The sequence below is a fragment of the Nicrophorus vespilloides genome, unplaced genomic scaffold (genome assembly GCF_001412225.1).
Source record: "Nicrophorus vespilloides isolate i.1.1-1 unplaced genomic scaffold, Nicve_v1.0, whole genome shotgun sequence".
Taxonomy (NCBI): Eukaryota; Metazoa; Arthropoda; class Insecta; order Coleoptera; family Silphidae; genus Nicrophorus; species Nicrophorus vespilloides.
The window spans coordinates 388,378-411,630 of record NW_017100085.1 but is presented as its reverse complement, the minus strand read 5'-3'; the positions used below and the strand labels follow the sequence as shown (position 1 = coordinate 411,630).

At 27.0% G+C, this 23,253-nt stretch overlaps 1 protein-coding gene across 1 annotated transcript in view; it reads right to left on the bottom strand.

The window, feature by feature from the left end:
- Positions 1-4,677, bottom strand: part of LOC108567122 (nose resistant to fluoxetine protein 6-like) — a 31,734-nt gene extending 27,057 nt beyond the window's left edge. The window contains exon 1 of the mRNA XM_017927395.1: positions 4,250-4,677. Within this exon, the coding sequence (XP_017782884.1) occupies positions 4,250-4,496 (247 nt within the window). The 5' untranslated portion in view covers positions 4,497-4,677. The remainder of the gene's footprint in view (positions 1-4,249) is intronic.
- Between the last annotated feature and the right edge of the window lie 18,576 nt (positions 4,678-23,253).

Sequence of the window (23,253 nt, the reverse complement as noted above, 5' to 3'; positions counted from 1 at the left end):
TCTTTTATTTTAAACTTGTTTTTCCATCCGCTTTTATTAATTACCTCTACATAACGTGCATACACCTACTCTTGAAATTCGATATTACTTATTTTTATTATGTAATGTTTTCCCCGTTTGCATCCTTCAAATCTATTCGAATAATATGCAAATACTAATTCTATTATATAAAATATCGTTTGATTGCTTTATTTTCCGGCTACATTTATGCAAAATTACTTGTTTCTATTATTATAAACAATTTTTTCCCCATCTAATTCCACTAAATCTATTCGACTAATATGCAGACACCTGTTCCATACATTAAATACAATTTGTTTCTTTTATTTTACTAATTATTTCTATTATTATCTATTCGAATAATTCACATTTGCCTATTCTTTATACTGTATTATGTATTGGGTTGGCAGGAAAGGAATTTAGTTTTTTTTATGTGAAATAAAACTCTTTTTTGGATGACCTTTTACCATCTTTCTGGCAACTTCATAATTTCTCATAGAAGAGTTCAAAGGTCACTTCGAAACAAAGCTTCAATAATTTTTCAAAGATGTGTGAGGATTTGCATTGTTTTGGTGGCATAAGATTTGTCAATTTTTGTCATTTTTCTTTGATTGCTTACTCCAGTTTCATTAGTTGTTGACAGTAAACATCTTAATTGATCGTTTAGTTCCTTGGGTGCAGCTCAAAATAGACATCATCTTTGTAATCCCATCAATTTGAAAGCATGTTTTTTTTTATGGAATTCAGCTTTTGATGTGGTTTGTGCTGGATCATCTGGATCGTTTTTGATTGATATTATTGCAGACGATCCATTTTTCATAACCAATGACTTTGTTTAAAAAAAAGTGACGATTTCATTGCTATTGTAATGGATTTTGCAAATATTGATAAGATTGATTCGTTGTGTTAAGTGACTCTTTTTCAATTCATGTGAATATCGAGATTAAGTTTAAGTGAATTAAATGATTTCCAGTTTTAGTGTGTGATACCTTTAACCTCCTCTTGCACAGTTATATAACAATCTGATTCAATTATGACTGTGATTTAGTCATCATAAACTTCAGTTTGGTCGACAAGAACGTTAGTTATCTTTGACACCTGCATTCTGTTAAACCAGGGTGTCCCAAACTATGTTCAATTAAAAACTGGAATTACTAAATAATGAATGTATTTTTTTCACATTTCTTAAAACTTTGTGGATTATGTGTTATTATCAACAAAATAAACAATGTTTTACGTAAAAATTTCAGGATTTACAAAATGTTCCGTTGCAGGAAAAGTTTTGTAACGTTGTAAGTTGACTCCAGAATTGCAGAGAGACCGGATCGAATCGAAGTGTGATGGTTGACGTCTCCAGTAAAGAAGATATATATCGATATATTTGTACGGGTCCAGAACCGTGAAAGAAGACGCTTAAGAAGCCCGGTAGAAGAGAAGTTTGCTGATATGAGGAAGCAGTATTTGGAGTTTTTCCTATCGAGAAAAGGAAGTGTGGCCCAGAATCTTCCCACGTTGGAACGTAATTTAATATTTTCGTACGCGATTTCACCCGTCGTATTACATTTTGTTTAAACCCTGTGTTAAACTATCAACATAATAAATTTCTCGTCAGATTTCTTGTCTTTACATTAAGTAAAATATGTCGAAAATGTTCGTTTTTGCACTCCTGTAAAAATTGATCCTAAACTAACAGTTGCAAAACAAAATTACGTGCAATTGGAAGCTAAAAGTAACATCTTTAAAATGACAGAAGGAAAAAACCGTAATATTGACAGAAATCCTCGAAAACAAACATAACGCTATCTATTTGTGAAAACCGAAATTACTTTCTTACTAACCCAATATATATATTTTTTTCATTTTAAAACTTTTATTCGATTCTCGTTGAAAATATCGAACCGTTCCGTTGCGTAAGGAGACAGCAGCCGTTCGATTTCAATGCCGCGTTACGAACGGAACCCGCTCGCATTCTGCCTTCATAAATACACACATAATTTATTATTATTGGTCGTGATATTGCAAACCGACTTATAATTATTAACGCAGTTTGTGCATTTCAATCAATTACGTCCATTGCCATTGTCTCCCATTGAATCTGCTTAGTCAAAGACGAATTGCGAAAGTGTATTTTTTTTAAATCGACGAAAGACGTCTTTAAATAATAAATACCAGAAAAAAAAAACATGCGGAGAGAAGGAAAAAAAAACTTATTTACACACATAAAGCATACGGCGAGATGCAGCTCTATGTGGTCCAAGGTAAAATTTTTAAAACCACGAGAAAGCATTTTTTTCTTTCTTAAATTTCAAACACCTCTCTCGATGTATTTCATAAATTGAACTTTAAAAATTTTGATTGCGTTTGGACATTCTTTGTTTCTAATTGATTTTATGTTTGCTTTAAAGAAATAATTTTATTACGATTATTTTATTTTCATAGTTATTACTTATAAAAGTCTAGTTTCTTTATAATTATTATATTTAAAGAAAATTTATTAAAATAAAGTAGAAAATTTGATTAAAATGAGGCATTTTCATTGTAATATTTCAAGTTCACAATTAATACTACTAAAAATAACTTTTGTTTCGTATGTATTTTTAATTTGAAATAATTTTTACTAATATTGGTTTAGAAAAATCACTTTAATTAAATTTCATTTAATAAATTCTAATGTTTTTTTCCTTTATAAAAAAAAGTAGTTAATTATTTAAGTACTTACTTATAACTTATTACAAGTAAGAAAAGAATGAAATAAAAAAAATAAAAAAAAAATTTAGAAAACATAAATAAATTGACACATTTTTTGTTTACATATAAATATTCTTAATTATAATAAATTAATAATCTGAAGACTAAATGTTAACTAAGACTATTGGGTTTCACCAATATCCTAGACTTTTTAAAACCGGACTAATCGGGAAAATAAATACATAAAAAAATGTGTATAAAAATCCAGACTATTCGAGGTATATATATAAATTAATTAACAAATTTAATATTAACTTATTTCTAATAAAGTATACATTAACTGTAAATATGAAAATTTTAAAAATCAAATACGAATATTGCGTTTTTTTTTCTTCTTACGATTAGCATTTACAAGTATAGCATATACAATTGCATTAACTTGCAGAATGTACAGTATTCAAAGTGCAAACAACGCATTAATAACAAAACATATATACTCAGTTCCTATTCCTGAATTATTCATAACATTTCTTCAATTTATTTGTCAAATTAATAGATTTGTTTAAAAGATAAGAATAAAATTTGTAAAAAAACATTTCTTAAAATAAAATACATCTTATACAAATGTACTTAATAAAATAATATTATTATTACAAAATGTTTAATGATGAATAATATCAATAAAAGTTTAAATATTTTGTATTTACTTACTTATTTGATTTCTTAAAAATTCATTAACAAAACACATTTTTTAGTCAATATTTATTTTATTTCAATAATTTAATCGAAATTTACTGAAAGTAAACTAATTCATATTGTGGTAGAAATCTTAAGGAAAAATCACAAACTGATAGATTTAATATCAAATTTTCTAATACTAAAGTCAATAATAAAAAAGTATATAACAAATACATATAAAATCATGAAAAAAGAAATAATAATCAAATATTTCAAACAAAAATTTAAAAACGACAATAATTGTAATCTATATATTTATTAATTATTAATAAGAACTTTAGATATTTCTCTTATTTTACAATTTTTACAAATATTTCATAACAAAAGAATAAAATTTATTTCATGAAATAACAAACAAAGAAGTGATTAGATATAGAAATTATCTATCTATTATTTTATTGATAAATAATTAGTTTAGTTGATATCAATGTTACGATTTTAATGAATATTACAACTAAATTTAGAAACACTTTTGTAATACTATATATATTTGTCCTAAATGGTAATTTAAAGTTTTGTCAAGAATCAAAATATTTTAAAAAGTATTTTTTTTTAATTATTAATGAATTTGTTTTGATGATATCAAAGATATGATAAAAAAAATAAAACATTAATTGTATAATATTTTGATTAAAAAATAGACTGAGAATTTTTTTAAATTTAAAATTTAGGTTTTGTAAATGAATTTAACTTAATATTTGGTTCTGAAAATCGTTAGTAAGTTTTTGATTTGTTGGAAACTTAATCAATACAGTTTGATAATAATTTATTAAAGATTTGCAGAAAGGCAATAAAAATGTTGAAATAAAGATTTGCTGCTTACCATTCTGCATGCAACTGGTATAATTTTTAGCGCATAGTTTCCCTTTCATCTGGTTACCGAGCTCGAGGTCCTGCTCCAGATCAGCAAAGCTGTTCACTTTGTCCACCACGGTGCCGTTGGTGAGGATATTCATGGGGTAAAACGAGAAGAGCGGGCGAGATTCGTTAACGGACAAAGTCAGTGTCTGCTCTACGGTAACACCAACCAACAAAACGCACGAAATCAAAAAAACAAAACGCATCGCCATAGTTATTAGCGTCTTCAAAAAGACTTTAAAAACAAAAATTTAAAACAAAAAAAAATTGTACTGTTGTCCGATGCAAATTTAACTCAACACATCGTTCGACCGACGAACCACTTGTAGCTGTTTGAAGATAAATCTGCTTCGTCTTCGTTCAAGTTCACGGTTTTCGCAACTTTCCTTTGGAATCGATGGATTTGGTTTGAGCCGAGAGTTTGCTTTGCCGCGAGTCCGAACCGTGCGTGTTCCGCGAGCGACGATTGAGTAGGGGATGTCTCGTGTTTGAGACAGAGTAAACTAAACTTAGACTTAAAGACGAGAGAGAGACATACAATAACCTAAGACCTGGAGGTAGAAAGAGACAAGGCCGTACGTAGTGTGTGCATATGTCGCTCATACTATCCCCTACTTCAAACACTTGAACGAATTATTCATTAATTATCTTTGTTGAATATTCTCTTCGGTTTTTGTTTTTTGTTGTTTTTGTTATTCTTCGGCTACATCCTAGCTCCGCATTGGCAAACACTCGCAACAATTGGAGCACACAATTGTTTCGGCAACAGTTTGGAAACATTGTTACATATCTCGTCCATACTCTTTTTTTTTGGCTTAGTCAAGTCCATTGTGTCTTTATATTTTTCACATCCAAAAATTTACAAACAAATTTAATTGAATAATTACATTTTTTTTAATATAAATTTTGAAATATTTACGAAATAAAACGTATTATAGAATGAACTAAATAAATTTTACAAAATTTCACATTAGGGTTTATAGGTTATATTTGACAGTGTTTCTTCAATCTACAGATCAAGATTCAATATTGTTAATGACTTGTAGTAACTGGTGAAATACTCTTAGTAATTTGGTCGCTGTTTACCTACAAACATATATTTTAGGTCGTGGGACAAAAAGCATGAGAAACTCTCGGTTAGAATATATTTATTATATTAGGTTTGTTTACAAAATAAATAATTAGATAAAAATACTAAATTTGTATAAAAAACACATTTTTGGTTTTGTTTAGGTTATATTAGATTATATTATGTTTGCTTGCAATTGGTTATGACATGTTAGGTTAGGTTCGTTTACAAAGTAGCAAATTAGATGAAAATAGCAAATTTTAATAAAATAACTTAATTTTTAGGTTACCATTGAATAGCTTAAATCTCATTAAACAGAGTGGCCTAAATAGGTTATATTTAATAAACCTAACCTAGCTATAAAATTGGTAGTTTAGTCAAAATATTAAACTTGAATTAAATGAACTGATTTTTTTTGGTCAATTATCTTATAAATTTTAAGAATATTTAATAATTTTTTCATGATCAAATAAATCCAATTAGCACTGATACATAAATAATAATTACTGCGTCTTTAAAAAAAACAAAATGTTATGCGTTAACTTTAAACAATAAATTCTAGAAAATTTGTATAAAACGCAATACAATTGAAATTCTAAGTATAAAGATGAAATAAAACGAAAAGATGAAATATTTTACATACATTAAGCGGCTACTACAAACAGTGAGTGGTAAATGGATGTACACAAAACATGAAAAAAAAATACTGGATTCCATTTACATTCATCTTTACTAAATTGTTTGTATAATAAAACTACTACGAAGTTGTATTTTTTCGCTATAAAAACTATATTACATTTAAATAAAAATAATTTAATAATAGAATTAATATAGATTAATTAGAAATTATTAACAGTTTCTATAGATGGCTGTGATATTTGAGTTTACCATAAATTAAGTTAAGATTGTTCATTTACATTGTAACAATAAGAGGACAAGTTAATTAATTAGCACGAAATATTGTAATTAGCTACAAAATTCTTTCATATTTTTACTTTTTATCAATTTTTATCTAAATTATATTGAGGTTAATAACATCTTCATTACATCTTACTTCTTTTCATAGAAATTCGAAAATATCTCGCTTTCCGTGGCTTCGATCAGTCCGGATTCACCATAGTCTGGTATTAAAATTTCATCGTTTTCAATCTCATTTTGTACTTTTTTATGCGGTTTTAAAATCCTCGATTAGTCCGGTTTCAAACAGTAACGGATATTGGAGAAAGCGCACTATGCACGTATAATATTGAATTTTCTTCTTGTTATAACTTTATTTAAAAAAAAAACACACCTTTTTGTACAAATATAATTGGAACGTCAATTGCGACTTTCTTCCCGACATTTATTACATACTTAAAATTACATTGATTTATTATTGATTTCAATCAGCGTGTGCGTTTGAGAAACATCACAATATAAATAAAAAATGAAGGACGAAACGAACGTCGTTTGTGCGAATTTTTTAATTATTATTTCCGCTGATTTCGCAATGTATTAAAAAAAGGAATGAAATAAAATATGAAATAACGCTTCATCATACATCTGGACCTGCGACCATGGATGAGGCTCAAGACATTTACTTTGGAAATTGAGTTGAGTTCACGGTCCGCATGGTATTCAAGCAAACATTAATCATTCGGTTTCTCAAAACTACTTACTTGAAATTGAAATATTAATAATTTACGGTTAAAGTACTTTTGTATATTCATTATAATCTTTACAAGTGAACAAAGTTGAAATTACGAACATTTTCTAAAATATTTGAACGTAAATCATTTTTAAAACGTTCACACAATTAGTAAATTGCGTGTTGAAACTGTGTGTGTGTGTATTCATTGCAAATGTTATACTTTTGTAAGAATTATAACATTTTTATTAGTGAATTTCGTATTATGTAATATAATATTATTTATAATATTCCTTTATTTTATTGCAATAATCTTAATCGTATTAATTTAAAAAAAAAAAAACATAACTTCTTTTATTGATCTTTAATTTCTGGAGATAATTTCAAGTTTTAACTAGATAAAATTGAATATTTTAGACATCATTCATTAATGATTTAGTATAGATTATTTAAGTCGACATAACGTACATAAGAGTATTACTATACCTTATATTTATACAAGAATAAATCGCATAGACCGAATTGAAAATTAAAAAAAAAACTAAATTTTAATTGACAAATTCTAAAAAAATTGTACATAAATGATCTTATTGTTTATAATACAATCAAGTATTTTATTGCAGTTTTTGCAGAATCGAATAACCGCACTATACGAGGAATTCCTGTATTATTTGAGTTAAAAAATTTCTTCTGTTAGTTCCAATGCAGATAATTCGGTATTCTACAAAATATCTGGATAGTCTATAAAATACCTAAAACTATTAACTATATCGTTAATGCCATAGTTTTATCTTTAATTTGCATATTTTATGATTTAATTATTATGCGTAGTTATTGAGTGATTAAATAAAACTTGAAGACGTGTAAATAATGAGAAACTATTCTATAGGATAAAAATTACTTAAAATTATGTAACAATTAAAATATGCGCAAGAGAAGACTCCTTCTTATGTAATATTAAAATTTATTAAACAAGTTTTTTTTTCGCTTTATAAAAGAAAATTAGAAATAATGAAAATTATTTATAACTCAAATTTGTAAGTTTATTACAGAATTCAACAAATCCTGCAATAGGTTTATTGGAAAGGTCATAACTTTGTTTGTAGTATGCATATTTGATGATCTAATTAGTTTGTGTGTGATTATCGAGTAATACAAAAAAAATGTGAAACAAAAAACAAATAATAAAAAATTACTAATTTCGATAATTCTTATAATAACATTACGTAACTCTAGTTATATTAATAGATACACAATACAACAGTTTTTGAATTATTATATCAAATTAAAAAGCTTTTTATTCATTTTTGAGAAATTACTGAAAATATTATTTGCTCAAATCTGAGAGCTTATTACAGGTAAATAAAAAATGCAACATATATATCAATTGGCTCATTGGAAAACCTATAGTTTTATTATTAATATACATATTTGGTAATCTAATTATTATGCGTAGTAATTGAATAAAATAGATAACTGGATCATGAAATAAAATTACGTAACATTAGTTATATCCAAAGATTTGCAATAAAAGACAAATGTATAATCCTGTTGTGTATATACAACATTAAAAATCTATTAGTCATGCATTGTTGAGAACTGACAAAAAATTTGATAATAATGGAAATATTTGTTACACAAATTACAGGAAAACAGAGAATCTTATAAATCTGGCTCATTGTAAAGGCCATTTTTAGAAAATTTAATATGTTGATTTTATAATTTAATTAATATATGAACTTATTGAGTAATTAAATAAAATGTGATTTTTTTTTTCTAAAAATCACAAATTAATTTAGGTAATAGAAGTTATATCAGAAGATGCGCAATAGAAAACATCTTCTAATCTAATTATTACATAAAATTAAATACATATTAGTCAAGCATTGTTGAGAAATTACAAAAAATTGTAAAATAATTGAATATTTGAATAATCAAATTTTAGAGATCATTACAAAAAAAATAGGAAATACCACAAATTTCTTAGCAAGCGATGTTTTTTTGTTATTGTGTTGTTAATGTCAAAATGTCAAATTGATAGGAAAGAAATTATATACTTTATTGTATCTTTTAAAGACAAATCATTAATAATGTTAATCGAACGGAAAGTTAGACAAATCGAATTATTTTTGTATTGCTGAAATGAGAAAATTACAACTAAACTTCAATCACATATCAACTGTGTCAACGTTTTTAAAATGTATATTTTTTTTCATTAGCTGTCACTGTTAATGTCAAAACGTCAAATGAAAATTTATAGTAATTTATTAATACACTTTATTCTATTATGATTATTAAAATAATCATTAATGACGTTAATAGAAAATTGCATGGTTAATTAATCGAGCAGTAAATTAGAATTATGAATCGACAAATCGAATTAGATTTGTATCCATAAGTATTGCCGAGATGAGGAAACCACCAGGAAGTAATCAGCTCAAGAATAAAAATTCCATACATTATTTATACACTCGGTAAGTACGAAACGCTGTTGCAACGACGACGCACAATTTCCTAGATCGTTTTTTTTTTAATTCTTTAATATGTATTTTTTTTGTTAAAATGTTTCGCTACGTTTTAAAAACATTTCAAAAGCCTTTTAAAATTATGTTTGCATTAGTTCCTTACTGTTCTTTTAATGTCTTAGAGATTAATTTCATTTGCGACATGCACAACGCATAACCAGATTTTTTCCATGTTCTTAGTGAGACTCGATGGACTTAGTTTTAGTTTTCGCAATCGTTTGCTTTGATGTATAAATATGTAAATGTTAGATGGATTTCGTTGCATTTTGTCATCAAAAATTTGGGTCAAATTTATAAACATATTTAATATCATACATAGTTGATTATCAACATTTTGATGACAATTAAGTGAGTATTTTGATATTAGCGTATTCATTGAATAAAACGTTTGGTTGACATTATCTCAATGGTATTCGATTTTGAAAGGCGTGGACTAATTATGAAGAGAAAAACGTGTTATTTTAATGTAAGAATGTATTACATTAATAAAAGTAAAAGGAAAAAGTGTATTTTTATATGTGTAAGCGAATAATTTGGCATTCTGTAGATTTTTTATGACTCGTAGAGTTTAAACAAAAGATCTGTTACAAATAGTCACTTAGTCATTATATAGAATACCTAGGCATTTTATAAAATGTCTTATTAGATAGATTTGATTACAACAAATTGTTTTTTTCTAATTCTAATGTAATTGCTGTTACAGAATGTTAATTAATATTTTTTTAGAAAAAAAAATCATCTTTACATTGAATTTAACACACTTACTAATTAAATCTAAACTAAACTAAAAATGTATAATGCGTTTCCTATAAATTTGACATTTGACATGTTGTCATTAAAAGTGACAATTAGTAAAAACAAAAATATATATATTATAGAAACGTTGACACAATTGTTATGTGATTGAAGTTCAATTATTAATTTTCTAAAAATTTGACGTTTTGACATTAGTGACAGTTAGTAAAAACAAAAACAAAATGGTTATAGAAATAAATACTTCTGAACCAATACTTATGAATACAAATCTAATATAATTTGTCAATTCATAATTAAATTTGTATGTTAACTGCAATTAACGTTAACGCCATTAATAATTATTCTTTAAAAAAAATAAAATGTACTATTAATTCTCTAAAAAATTGACATTTGACGTTTTGACATTAAAAACAAAACAAAAATCCGTTAACACAGTTCATATTCGAATAAAGGTTAATTTGTAGTTTTCTCATCTCATCAATAGTCATGGGTACAAATCTAATTCGATCGATGAATCATGCAATTTTCTATTAACTATTCTATAAATTTGACAATATGACGTTTTAACGTTAACAGTGACAGTTAATAAAAACAAAAAAAATATATTATAAACGTTGACACAGTTTATGTGTTTAAGCTATAGTTTTCTCATCTCCTTAGTCATGGATACAAATCTAATTCGATTCATAGTTATATTCATTTTACGTTTGACGTTTTGACATTAATAATGACAGTTAATAAAAACAAACAAATCAATATATTTAAGAAACGTTGACACAATATGTGATTGTAGTTTAAGTGTTATTGAAAGAAAGTGTTTTTTTTTGTTCATCGGAAAGTCAATTAACACAAGTAGGGCAAAGAAGAGCATTTTCTATTCGTGTTGAGACGTGCACTACGGACAATAAAATCTTCGTCGAATTTCGACGTTGCGTAATTGGGATCGTGTCAATGGACATCGATTGCTTAAGGCCAGACGAATCGAAGTTTCGCGCAGACGGGAAACAATGCAGAAGTGCAAGGTGAAATGTCGAACCGGATCTTCGTCGTATGTGCATCCGTCATCCTTCAGTTAATTATTACCCTTTTTTTTCTACTATTTTTATAAAATAATTATCGTGTATATGCACGCAGCACATAAATTGGACACAATTAAATATTGATAAGTTGCTTGACATGTATACATCTTGATATACAACTTGTCAAGTAAATACTTTTATATTAATCATAACCTTTATTTTAATCAGTAACTAGTAGAGACACTTAAATGAAATACAAGTACTACTTATGGGTCAAAATGACCCGTTTATCAAATATGATCAAAACAGAACAACTTATTAATATTTACAAAAAAAAACACAGATTAATTCTTATTATTTAATGAATTTAACATCCTTTAAAACTGATTTTATTGCTCAAAACTGTCTGCGATTTTTTTAAGCTAGTAGAACAAATTGGTCTTTTTCATATGTTGCAAAACACTGCTGTTTTCTTGTCTACTTCTTGTTGAACTAGGAATCCGTTCACTAGGTTGTGTTTCAATAGACATTTTAACATATCTTGCATTTGCAATCAGAATTGTAAGATTTCGGGGAATCTTTTGATTGCACATTTGATCATACTTATATGGATCACACAACGCGCGTCCTACTTGTTTTATCAAAGATCATCTAGAATACGTTTTTCCTATTGATGAGGCTTAGGGTTTGTCGCTTTTTAAAACCCTTTTTTTAAAGAAATTTATATAATTTGAAAACCGGGGTTTTCCGACTATAAACAACGGTTTTGATTGAAAATATAAATATTTTGACACATACTAAGTTTCATAGAAGAAACGGAAAATCGGGAAAAAAATAATAACTTTAGAAAATGCTATGGAAAAATCAATTCACAAATATCTTCAATAACGTGAAGAAATTACTTCGTCCTGCCCTAAAACACTAAAAAAATAGTTTTAGTATTAGAAGATACAAATTTCAAAATTTTATATGCAAGACAATGACAAGATCTGTAGATGTTCTTTACCTTTAAACATAATTCCTGAGAACAAAAGAAGGAATAAATTAATATTTTATTCGTTTTTTTATATAATTTTCCAAATTTCATTTTAATATTTATGTAACATTTTCGATTCTTTAAGTTTTAATTAAACCAGTTTTATAGAAATGTTGAGATTCAAAAACCGGTTTTTCTATAAATCCTAGTGAGGATAACTCTTCTGTTGATATTTGAAATAAAGCCATTGACACATTTTTCATCATGTGCATCCACACCTTCTTTAGTTTCATTATAGAATTGTATGATATTCACAATATTAGTGTGGTGCATACTGGATATCATAAATCCTGATTTTTCACGTTTTGTTACGTGTGAAACTAAAGTTATTGTTCGTAATTGCTATAGACGGATCATTTTGATCCGAAATACACTCTACAATACAATATGTACATCTCGTCGCAACTGCTTTGCTCCTAATGAAAAATGCACTTGAAAATACTATAAACGCTAGAAGCTCAACCATCACAATTAAATTACAAAAGAATGTGAATAAAAACCAATATCAGATGGGTCACTCTGACCCATCCGTAGTAGTGACGGGTTAATAAGCATAATGGCTGTCATCATGTTTTCAAGCAAATAGTAAAAATAGCGTTCGTAATGTCTTGGGAGCCGCACCTCAAAGACTTTTTTTAAACAGGTAATTTTTGCTCTTTGGCTCTTTGCTCCAAAAAGGTTGCCGACCTCTGAATTAGATCGAGTCATGTTAGGTTTATTCTAGACCTAACCTAATATAAAAACGTTATTAAATATTGATTGTATAACACATTTATAGAAAAATAACAATCATTTACTTTGAATAATACTAATTTGATTAAATTAACATCAATTTCTTTTGGTATTTTCACGTTTTCACGTTTTTTTTCATCCTCTCAATCTAACGGTTAGATTCTAACCTAATGCAACAACACCCGATTGTTGTTATTCAAAGGGTAATGGACTGTCGCCTTTTGTTAAACAAATTCGAAAGTAACACGAACATCAATTCAATTGCTAATTGAAATGAAGAAAAAGAACAAAAAAGATTTGGAATTCAGGGTCCGTGACGATTGACGTAACGCCCGACGATGTACGAAAAGAACGTTAAGCGACGCATGCATAATCCGTCGCTTTTCTCGAATCCCAAATTCGAGCACGGGTTTCCTTGTAAATCCCATTTACAATTCATGACTTTTGTACTGTCTGCTCATACAAAAAAAAAAACACAATATTGTCCAGGAAAATAAGTAAACAAAACCACGGTATTTCCCCCTTTACAAATTTCAAGTACTTCGGACGTGACTGAAGAATTATTATTTATTGTCCATACACATCGTGCGACTTTACATATAGCTTTGTTCTGCTCGAAATTGCGTAACGAGACACGAATATTTTATAAATTTACATTTTTTTTTTGGTATAAAACGACTATAAAATAACAATTCTATTAAAGAAATTAGGATTCCGCGTTTAGCCGAACGCATTACGAAAAAAACCATTCATATTGCAGAAACACAAAACGCTATTAAATTTATTCTTTTTTTCGGGAATCTTCTGCGGAGAAATGTTAACACGTTTTGTGTTTTCGTAATCCGATTACACTAAAGACATGTAGAAAGTGAATTTAACTTATGCAAAATCTTCATCACTTTTCAATCGTAAAAGAAATTCATATTACAATATTGCAAACAAATGTTAAATTTATTTATTAATTGTTTTGTCTTGTTTTTTTTTCAATATATTGTAATAAATCAATTTGGAACAAAATCTAATTTGAAAGTGAAAAAAAACAGACTTGATTTCATTATTTTTTTTATTTTAAAGGTTTGGTCAATTCAAAAATTATAAAATTTGACATTAACTTGTAACCTTTATCTATATAATTGGTTAACGTTTGCATAAAATTTTTGTTTTCGCAACAGTTTTATTGTACTCTTGACAAATATTTGCTTTTAAATTCCAAACGATAAAAATACTTATATTAAATTGATATTAAACAATAATCCTCTCGTAGTTCCAGTAAAAATATGTTAAAAACTACATTTCTTTGCAAACAATTTTTCAATTATATCAAATTTGCATACAGTTTTCATGCTTTTATTAGGTGTTAATAATCCCAAAAGTTTATTAACACTTAATACTAAATCACAAATAATAGGAAAATACATTTACATTTTTTTTCAATTATATTACCTTAAAATTTTATTTTACCTTAAAATAAGAAAAAAAAATGTCATTCAAAACTCGTAAATGTAAAAAATAAGATGTTACTGTTTTTTTGTATTGTTGTTTCTTCTTTTGAAACTCGAAGAAAAAAGTTTCTTCGATAAATAAACAAAATACAGCAATACCTAGAATAGTGCGGATAATCGGTTCTGCTTGAAATCGAACTAATCAAGGAACATGATAATATTCTCTACAAAACTGTATAAAAGAAAAAAATATATACATTTTTTAATAGAAATTAGTTTCTTTTGAAATCTTCAAACCGTGCTTTAGTGCAGTGATTCACCAAATTCAATTTTAAAAATGTTTTATTATATGTAAGTGCAGATACAGTGGTATTTGTTACAAAGGGGTGGCGTATATGTGAGCTTGAGCTCATTTAGCCAGAATGATTCCCCAAAGGGTCGCAAAACATTAATTACAGATCAATCCTGATTGTCTTTCTACACATGCCCATTCTTCGGGGGGTAGCACAAACTTTTTTGTATGTCCAAAAGGGTGCCGCAGATCAAAACGTTTGAGAATCACTGCTTTAGTGAATCCGTACTGATCGAAGCTGCAGTATTCGAGGTATTGCTGTATTAAGATCAAACTAAAATCCAATTAAATTAATTATTTTATAAGAAATTAACAAAAACTTACTTAACAAAAAAAAAAGGAAACATTTTTGCATCAAGATGATTTAAATTGAAGAAAATTTAATTAATATACAGTTAACATAATGGAATAAGTTTATCAAACCTTTGACGTAAAAATACGTGTTTCTTAAGTCATGTGATGCAAGCATAGTTTTAATACTTTTAATATATTTGCTAAAAATTGAAATCAAATAATTTGATTTATTTTCAAGGTTAAAGTTTCTTTTTTTTTTAAATATAGTAAAAAAAATATATTTGTTAGGGTAAGACGTGGATCCCAGCAAATAATTTCAAAAATATATAATAATGAGTTGATTTCAACAGACTTGAATATTAACAATGACGTAAACTAAATTTTATTTTGAATCTTAATTATAATCAAAATAAATTTTGTATGATTAATAATGATAATAAATTGAATTATTTTGAATTTTATAAATATATAAATACCTCACATAGTGCGGATATTAAATTCCGCCAATATTCCCTAGTAATCAAAGACTTTAGATCCGCACACAAAGAGACTTGATTAAAAACGATCATTTATGTACAACAAAATAGTTTTGTGTACTTATTTTTTGGACTTTATTTTTATTTTACTCAATCAAAATTTAGTTTATTTTGAAAGTTTCAAACCGGACTATACTGAATGCAGATTGATTGATTTTGATTTCTAAATTTGTTGTCAGATTTTAAACTAAATTGTTGTTACAAATACATAATTTTATATTAATAATTTAACGAGAATTTGGGTACTCTTAAAAAGTTAATAATGATCTTTAAACAAAAATTGCTGCACACCTAAAAACTTGCATTGAATAAAAATTGGTAATTCTTGATAAAAATACCCACAATTAATATGGAAACATTACTCTGTAAATGAATAAAACTTCTATTGCATTAAATTTGTTTATTTTAAACAAAATAATTTGAACATTTCATAGAAAATTTACAGTTTCTGACTATAACTGACATTTCTAAATACATAATTTACATAAGTAATTTTAAAAATCTATATACACTAAATTTTTACTTTTATAACTAGATAATTTAAAAGTTGTATATTTTTAAACTAAAAACAAAATTTGACGAAAAATTAAAAATCAGGTAAAAAAACCCTTAGCGGTCATAAAACTTTTATTACTCTAAATCTTGGAATTATGAAATTTGGTATTAAAGAGGCCTACAAATACAGTGTTTTGGCAAATCTCAAATCAGTTACATTTCACACACAGTCGTGCAAACAACAACTAAGAAATCAACATGTCTTTCGAAAACAACACACCGATTTCCATGCTGGAGTCTTTGAATTTATACACTCCATCAACATCTAGTGAAAATGGAATATTTTCTGGAAAATATATGGATTTTACATTGATCAAGAAGTGTTTGGCACAGGCGAAAAGCGTTCAACTACGAAATTTAGTTCAAAATGTGATCGATTTGAAGAAATTGCAGGAAGCTTCTGAAGATGGTCTTCAGGCTTTGGTGGATGCAATTTGCGAGGTGATGCAGGAATTGAGGAAAACTGAAAAGTGGACACCGGATTGGGACACAGTTTTGATACATTTAGCTTGCTGTAAAATGGATACCGCTAGCAGAAGAAAGTGGAATTCCAGTCAAACACCAACGTTTCTCCATCTTTTACAGTTTTTGGAAAATTCCATAACTTTAAAATCGACTCCATCAACATCAAATGGAAATGGATTGTTTTGCAGAAAATATATGGATTTTACATTGATCAGGAAGAGTTTGGCACAGGCGAAAAGCATTCAAGTGCGAAATTTAGTACAGAATGTGATCGATTTGAAGAAATTGCAGGAAGCTTCTGAAGATGGTCTTCAGGCTTTGGTGGATGCAATTTGCGAGGTGATGCAGGAATTGAGGAAAACCGAAAAGTGGACGCCAGATTGGGATACAGTTTTGATACATTTAGCTTGCTGCAAAATGGATACCGATAGCAGAAAGGAGTGGAATTCGTGTTCCGGAAAATCGCCATCTTTCACACAGCTTTTGCAGTTTTTGGAGAAATGCATTTCTTTCTTTAATTTCAACATCTAATTTACTAAACATTTTGCAATCGTTTATTCTGTATTAATAATTATTTGTTTTCTTTTTTCTGATCTTTAAATAAATAACTAATAATTAAAACCAACAATTATTTGTGTCTCATTTATAATGAATTACCATAAAATTAGTCTTGAAACATGAAAATACTTTTTAAATGTAAAAAAGAATATTTGTATGAATTGTACGTTAAATTTATAAAGAGATAGAAACTAAAACAAGCAAAATCAATTGATTCCAGGTAAAACCTATTTTACGACAGAATTAAGTTCCAGAAAAACAGGGTTGTAAAACAAAACTTTTGCTATTGTACGATATGATTACATAGAACTGGACTCGTTTTTGTTAAAGTAAACTAGGTACTTATTTTATTGGTACACTCATCATTTTCCTCGAAGTTATAAAGATACAAAATGCATAAAGTTTTATAGTGTCATTATATTATTTACAGCTTGTTTTATATTTTCAGTTAAAATATAATTTAGTAGGCAAACCGACCAAAAAATTTTCGACCCTCGAGAATTTTTCAAATATCCTTAATTAAAAAAAACGTAGTTTAATAATTCTTCATAATAATTATAAAGAAAATTAAGTACTTTAACTTCTTGTGTTTAGTTAGCTTCTAATTAAATATAAATATGGTCATTAAATATGAATATTTATGTATTATGTGTCTAAAAATAATTAATTATTAAAGTTATTCTAAGAAAAATCTTGCTAACATTTCATTGTCTTATTAAAGTGATAATAATTTACAGAATTTTATATAATTATAAAAATTTTTTTAGAAAATAAACAGTTTTTTATTACATATAAAATTATAAGAAATGTATTAGAGAAAATATAAAGTTAAAACTTTTTTTTTCATTATATTTACCACAGGTAGAGGACATCTTTTCCCGTTTTGGTTTTGTTTCCGGGAAACTTGAAATTTAATATTAATAATTTCCCGAGAATTCTAATTGCTTTGATAATCTGAATGAAAACATTACATACAAAATAGATCCAATTATAAATTAAGATAATTCTTATTAAGTAAATAAATAAAATAAGATTGAAACAAAAAAAATCGCAACAGTGACTCATAGAAAACAATTGCAGCCCACGGCAGATAATTGTCAATCAATTAACTAAGTAGATTAACATTTCTTCACTCGCGTTCGAATATGTGTCAAGAACTCGAGCACAAAATTTTTCAATCGTTTCGAAATTCACCATATTAAAAATTTATTTTGTCTATAATTTGCAACAAACATCAAAATCTAGTACAGTGGAACCTCGCTTAACGAGTTTATTCCGTTCCAAAATTTCCGGATTTTTACTCGTATAGTGAAACATATTCAAAAATACACATAATATACAAGTTTTAAAAATGATGTATAATGCGCACAATCCAGGACTTCTCTTCTCATCGTCACTCGTTATGCAAAACTTCGCTCGTTAAGCGAGTCATTTTTCTTATAATTTAGTTTGCGCGTTAAGAAAAATGCTCGTTATGTTCACGAGAACATTTATTTGTCTTCACAAATTAGTCTAATTTGGTTTCTTTGCGCATGAAACATGACTAACAATCGAGTTGCGAAAAATCTGTGAAAGTATTACAGACATAGCTCCACTTAACAAGAACAAATAAATAAATAAAAGTACTGTTTAGTGTACTATGTGTGCATAGATAAATAAAAAAAAGGAAATATTGTATAGTAAATACCGACGAGCGCACGCCACGATTAAGAAATCCGAAAACATAGAGAACAAAAAAATAACCGATCGCATTAAGTTCACGTCTAACGGATTATATAACAATATCGACCGTGCTTGGACGGCGAAGAGCCTGCTTACTGCTAAATTTCCAATTGTAATTTGACGAAAATCTCATGCATACATGCATTCTGTCGATATGATTAACGCAAGTATTGCTGCAATTTGCGTATTCGCTTGAATAACTTGCGAATAATATTATGAAGTTTTCGCAAATTTTGATTTACATCTGTTTTACTGCTTATTTTATGCACGGATGTAATTCAATTATAGTTTTTCTTTTAATTTTTGATTCTCAATAATTTATTTATAATATAATTATTAATTTGCAGTCTTGCATTATTAGACAATCTATAAATTTAAATTATTTAGTTTAATAGATGTTTCTTACATATAAACTTGGATTTTGGTTACTTTATATACTAGGTGGCTAAACTATCTACAATATAAACTAATCCATTAAGTGTTCTATATATAAACTAGATAATATTGTTTATTATTTGACGTATGTACTCATAATGAATAAACAAAATTAGATCCAAATTTAATTAATTTGTTAAATTCGTTAATATAACCTAAATTTATTAATACTAACCTTACACAACCTAACCCCATTAAATACGTCAAACTGTCAAGTTTAAATGCAACCTACTTAATCAATTATTTCATAACTAAAGTAAATGGTTTACAAAACTATACAAAACATACAAATTTTTGACAAGCACGAATACTATCTAGTTAGTTTTAAAATTATCGATATTTACACTTCAAATATTTGATTTATATCACATACTAATTGTTTTTGATCTTAGGGTTTTCGAGATTAATTAATATATTTACATTCGAATCAGCGTTTTTATTTCGTTATTATGTTGTTTGCTGGGCAACTGTACCAGTACAATCTTTGATTTTCCAATACAGAAATATCTCGCATAGTGCGGCTTCAATCAGTCAGAATTTACTATAATCTAGTTAGAAAATGTCCAACAAACTAAATTTTAATTCAGATAAATAAAAAGTTAGTACACAAAATTATTAGTTTTTATATAAATTATCGATCTTTTTATTTTATTCAGTTTATTTTTGCATGTATTTCGTTTCTCAATTAGTCCGGTTTAAAACAGTCCGGTAATATAGTCTATATTTAGAGAATATTACATAGTTTGTTTTTAGAAAATATTACATAAAATATTTGATTTTAATACAATCAATTTGTTCACGTGAAAGTCTTACATTCTGTAATTTACTGTAACTTCTTCTATAGATTTTCCAATACAGCAATATCTCGCAATCAGTCAGGATTCACTATAGTCCGGTTTGGAAATTTCAAAAGTAACTAAATTATAATTCAGAAAAATAAAAAAATTAGTTTTTATATAAATTATCGATTTTTTCATTTTATTCAGTCATGTCTCATTTTGTGCAGTTTATTTTTGCATATGTTTAGTTTCTCGATTAGGTAATATACTGTTACTTCTTGTATAGTTTTTCCAATGCATCAATACCTCGCATAGTGCGGTTTCAATCACTCCAGATTTACTATAATCTGATTTGAGAATGTCAAAACAAACTAAATTTTAATTCTAAAATAAAAAAAAACTTATTTCAAAAAATTATTATTTCTTACATAAATTATCGATTTTTTTCATTTTATTCAGTCACGTCTCTTCTTATGCAGTTTATTTTTGCATGTATTAAGTTTCTCGATTAGTCCGGCTTCAAACAGTCCGGTAATATACTCAGTATTTCATATTAAAAATGTAATTAAAACCGTTTAGTTTTTGAAGCACATTTCTTAAAATTGACTTATGCAATAAAACTTAAAGTTACCTTAAATCTGTTACAATTATGTGTAAAACAATTTCATTACTATCTTTTGTATTAATAACAATAATACTAATTGCAAAAATAATTTAAAACTCAATTATTACGAAGATTTGCAAAATTTTAACAACAAATAAAACACAAGAATATAACAAAACAATATATAGAAAGTTTGTCACACAATAATAAAAATCATGAAAAAAAAACTGATACTTATTTTGATTAATTTATTCACATATTTTTTAGTCGTCTCACCAATATTTATATAACAATAAAAAATATGAATATTTTAAATTTATTAAAAGGTAAACTTTTTAGTGCAAAGTCCTTCTTCGAAGAGGTTCGGGTTATTTCCAGACGTTGACCCCTGCAAAATAAAATTCTACCATCGTTTTCCTATTAACTATGAACCTTGATCGCTCAAATTTACAAATACAATTTTGGGTAACGGTTTCGATTAGAATATTTTCAATGCTGCGAATTAGTGAACAGCCTCAATAAATCTTCCTCGGGCGTTTGTAAATTAACAAACAGAAATGACTTTGAGAAACGCAGGTGTATTATATCTACACATAAATTGTTAAACTAATGGTATTCTCTTGTATTCATTCGCATCTTTTCTTTGAAGTAAAACAACAATTAGATCTAATAAATGTTACGATTAATGCGTGCTTTAATAACAGAGAGTCGAACCGAAATTAATTTCGTTCCGGTTTACGGTTACGTTCCAAGCAAATGTTTGTCGTTCCAGATTCGGTTTCGTTTCGTCTAAAAATTTTGGAACAGTTCGGGTTGAAATTAAAATTTGAACAATTTTTCGTTCCGGTTACAGTTACGGTTCAGTTAAAAAAATCCGGTTTACGGTTCGATTTCGGTTCGACTCTCTGGTTAATAATGTTTAAATTTCGATTTATGAATGGTTACAATTACTGTATTTTATCAATAGAACAAAAACATATTTGCACAGGAAAACCTCGATCTATGCTATATAATAAATAAGAGCGTTAATTAACAGGAAACGTATACTTGTTACTAAATAAATACTATTTACAAAATAATTTACTGCAATTTCGCACGATTTTCTGCACTAACAAGAACTAAATCAATATATATTATATGTACAAAAAATAATAATATTCAAATTAATTGTAACATAATTAATTTAATAACTCTTGTTATTTTCATACGAACTAATGAATTGCACTTTTATAAATAGTTAACCTTCGAAGTTTTTTTTTTCTTTTTCAAGATCGAATCTAAGATCAAATCTTAAGTTTTGCATACAACGATTTTACGACGTAGATGATTTTACAGTGGAAACTTTAGTTGTAAGTTACATGAATCAATAAGGAATTGGATTAATACAAAATTTGTATTAATATTATCACCATGGCAACTAATGAAATTCTGAAACAAAAATTTCACTTATTCTATTGATTCTACACGTTTCTGAGAATGTAATCAAATAGTTGCTAAGGTTACTGCATTATTTAAAAAATCAATATTGATCATAGGTGAAAATAATAAATTAAATTATAATGTATAGAAAATTGCAATTTAGTAGAAACAAGGATACATAAGTATATTAAATAACACTTCCTTTTTGCATTGATGAATATTTACGAGCTTATTCTTTAACACACCTTTTAAATACTTGTTTTTTAAATTATTAGTAAAATAATTTATGAATTTCAATTAATTTATATTATGGAATATATTATAATATATTTTTACAAAATAATTGATAAATTTAAATAACATAGAAAATTTCAGTAAATTTTATATTAGATTTAAAGAATGCACACTTCTTGGTGTTAAATTATTTAACAAGTTTATAATCAAATAGACCGTAACGACTTAATTTTTCTTCTAAGAAACCGATTACAATTTATGAGTTTTTAGATAGGCAACCCTAATATCACTTTGACAGTAACGTAGTCATCTCACACATAATTTTCACATTTTGTTTTTGATTTTCTCAGAAACTACAATAGATTGGATGGATCCAAAAGATGCATATTAAAGCCCGATGTATCGACTGTGGTTTCATCCATTTAGCTGAAAACGTGTTGGATGTATGACGTGGTTTTTAAAAATTGAAGCAAAGAGCCAAGGTGATATTTTTCAAGTGAATCGTAGTAACAAAAAGTTTGTTTAATAAAAATGCCGCCCATTTTGAAGACATTCATGACCACAAAATATTTTGTTTAAATCAAATATGTCTAAAAGAATATTTAAAAATTTGTCAGCAACTTAGAAAGAATTTTATTAACTAATTTTTAAATGAAACAATTCGTAATATTCAGAACTATACTAAAAAGAAAATAAGGAACCAAAAATTGTCGAAACTGTCATTGAAATACAAAATATTGGATTTTTTTCTAATTATGTTATAGACGTATGTAATTCAGTTTAATTGTTTATAAATGAAACGAAAGAATG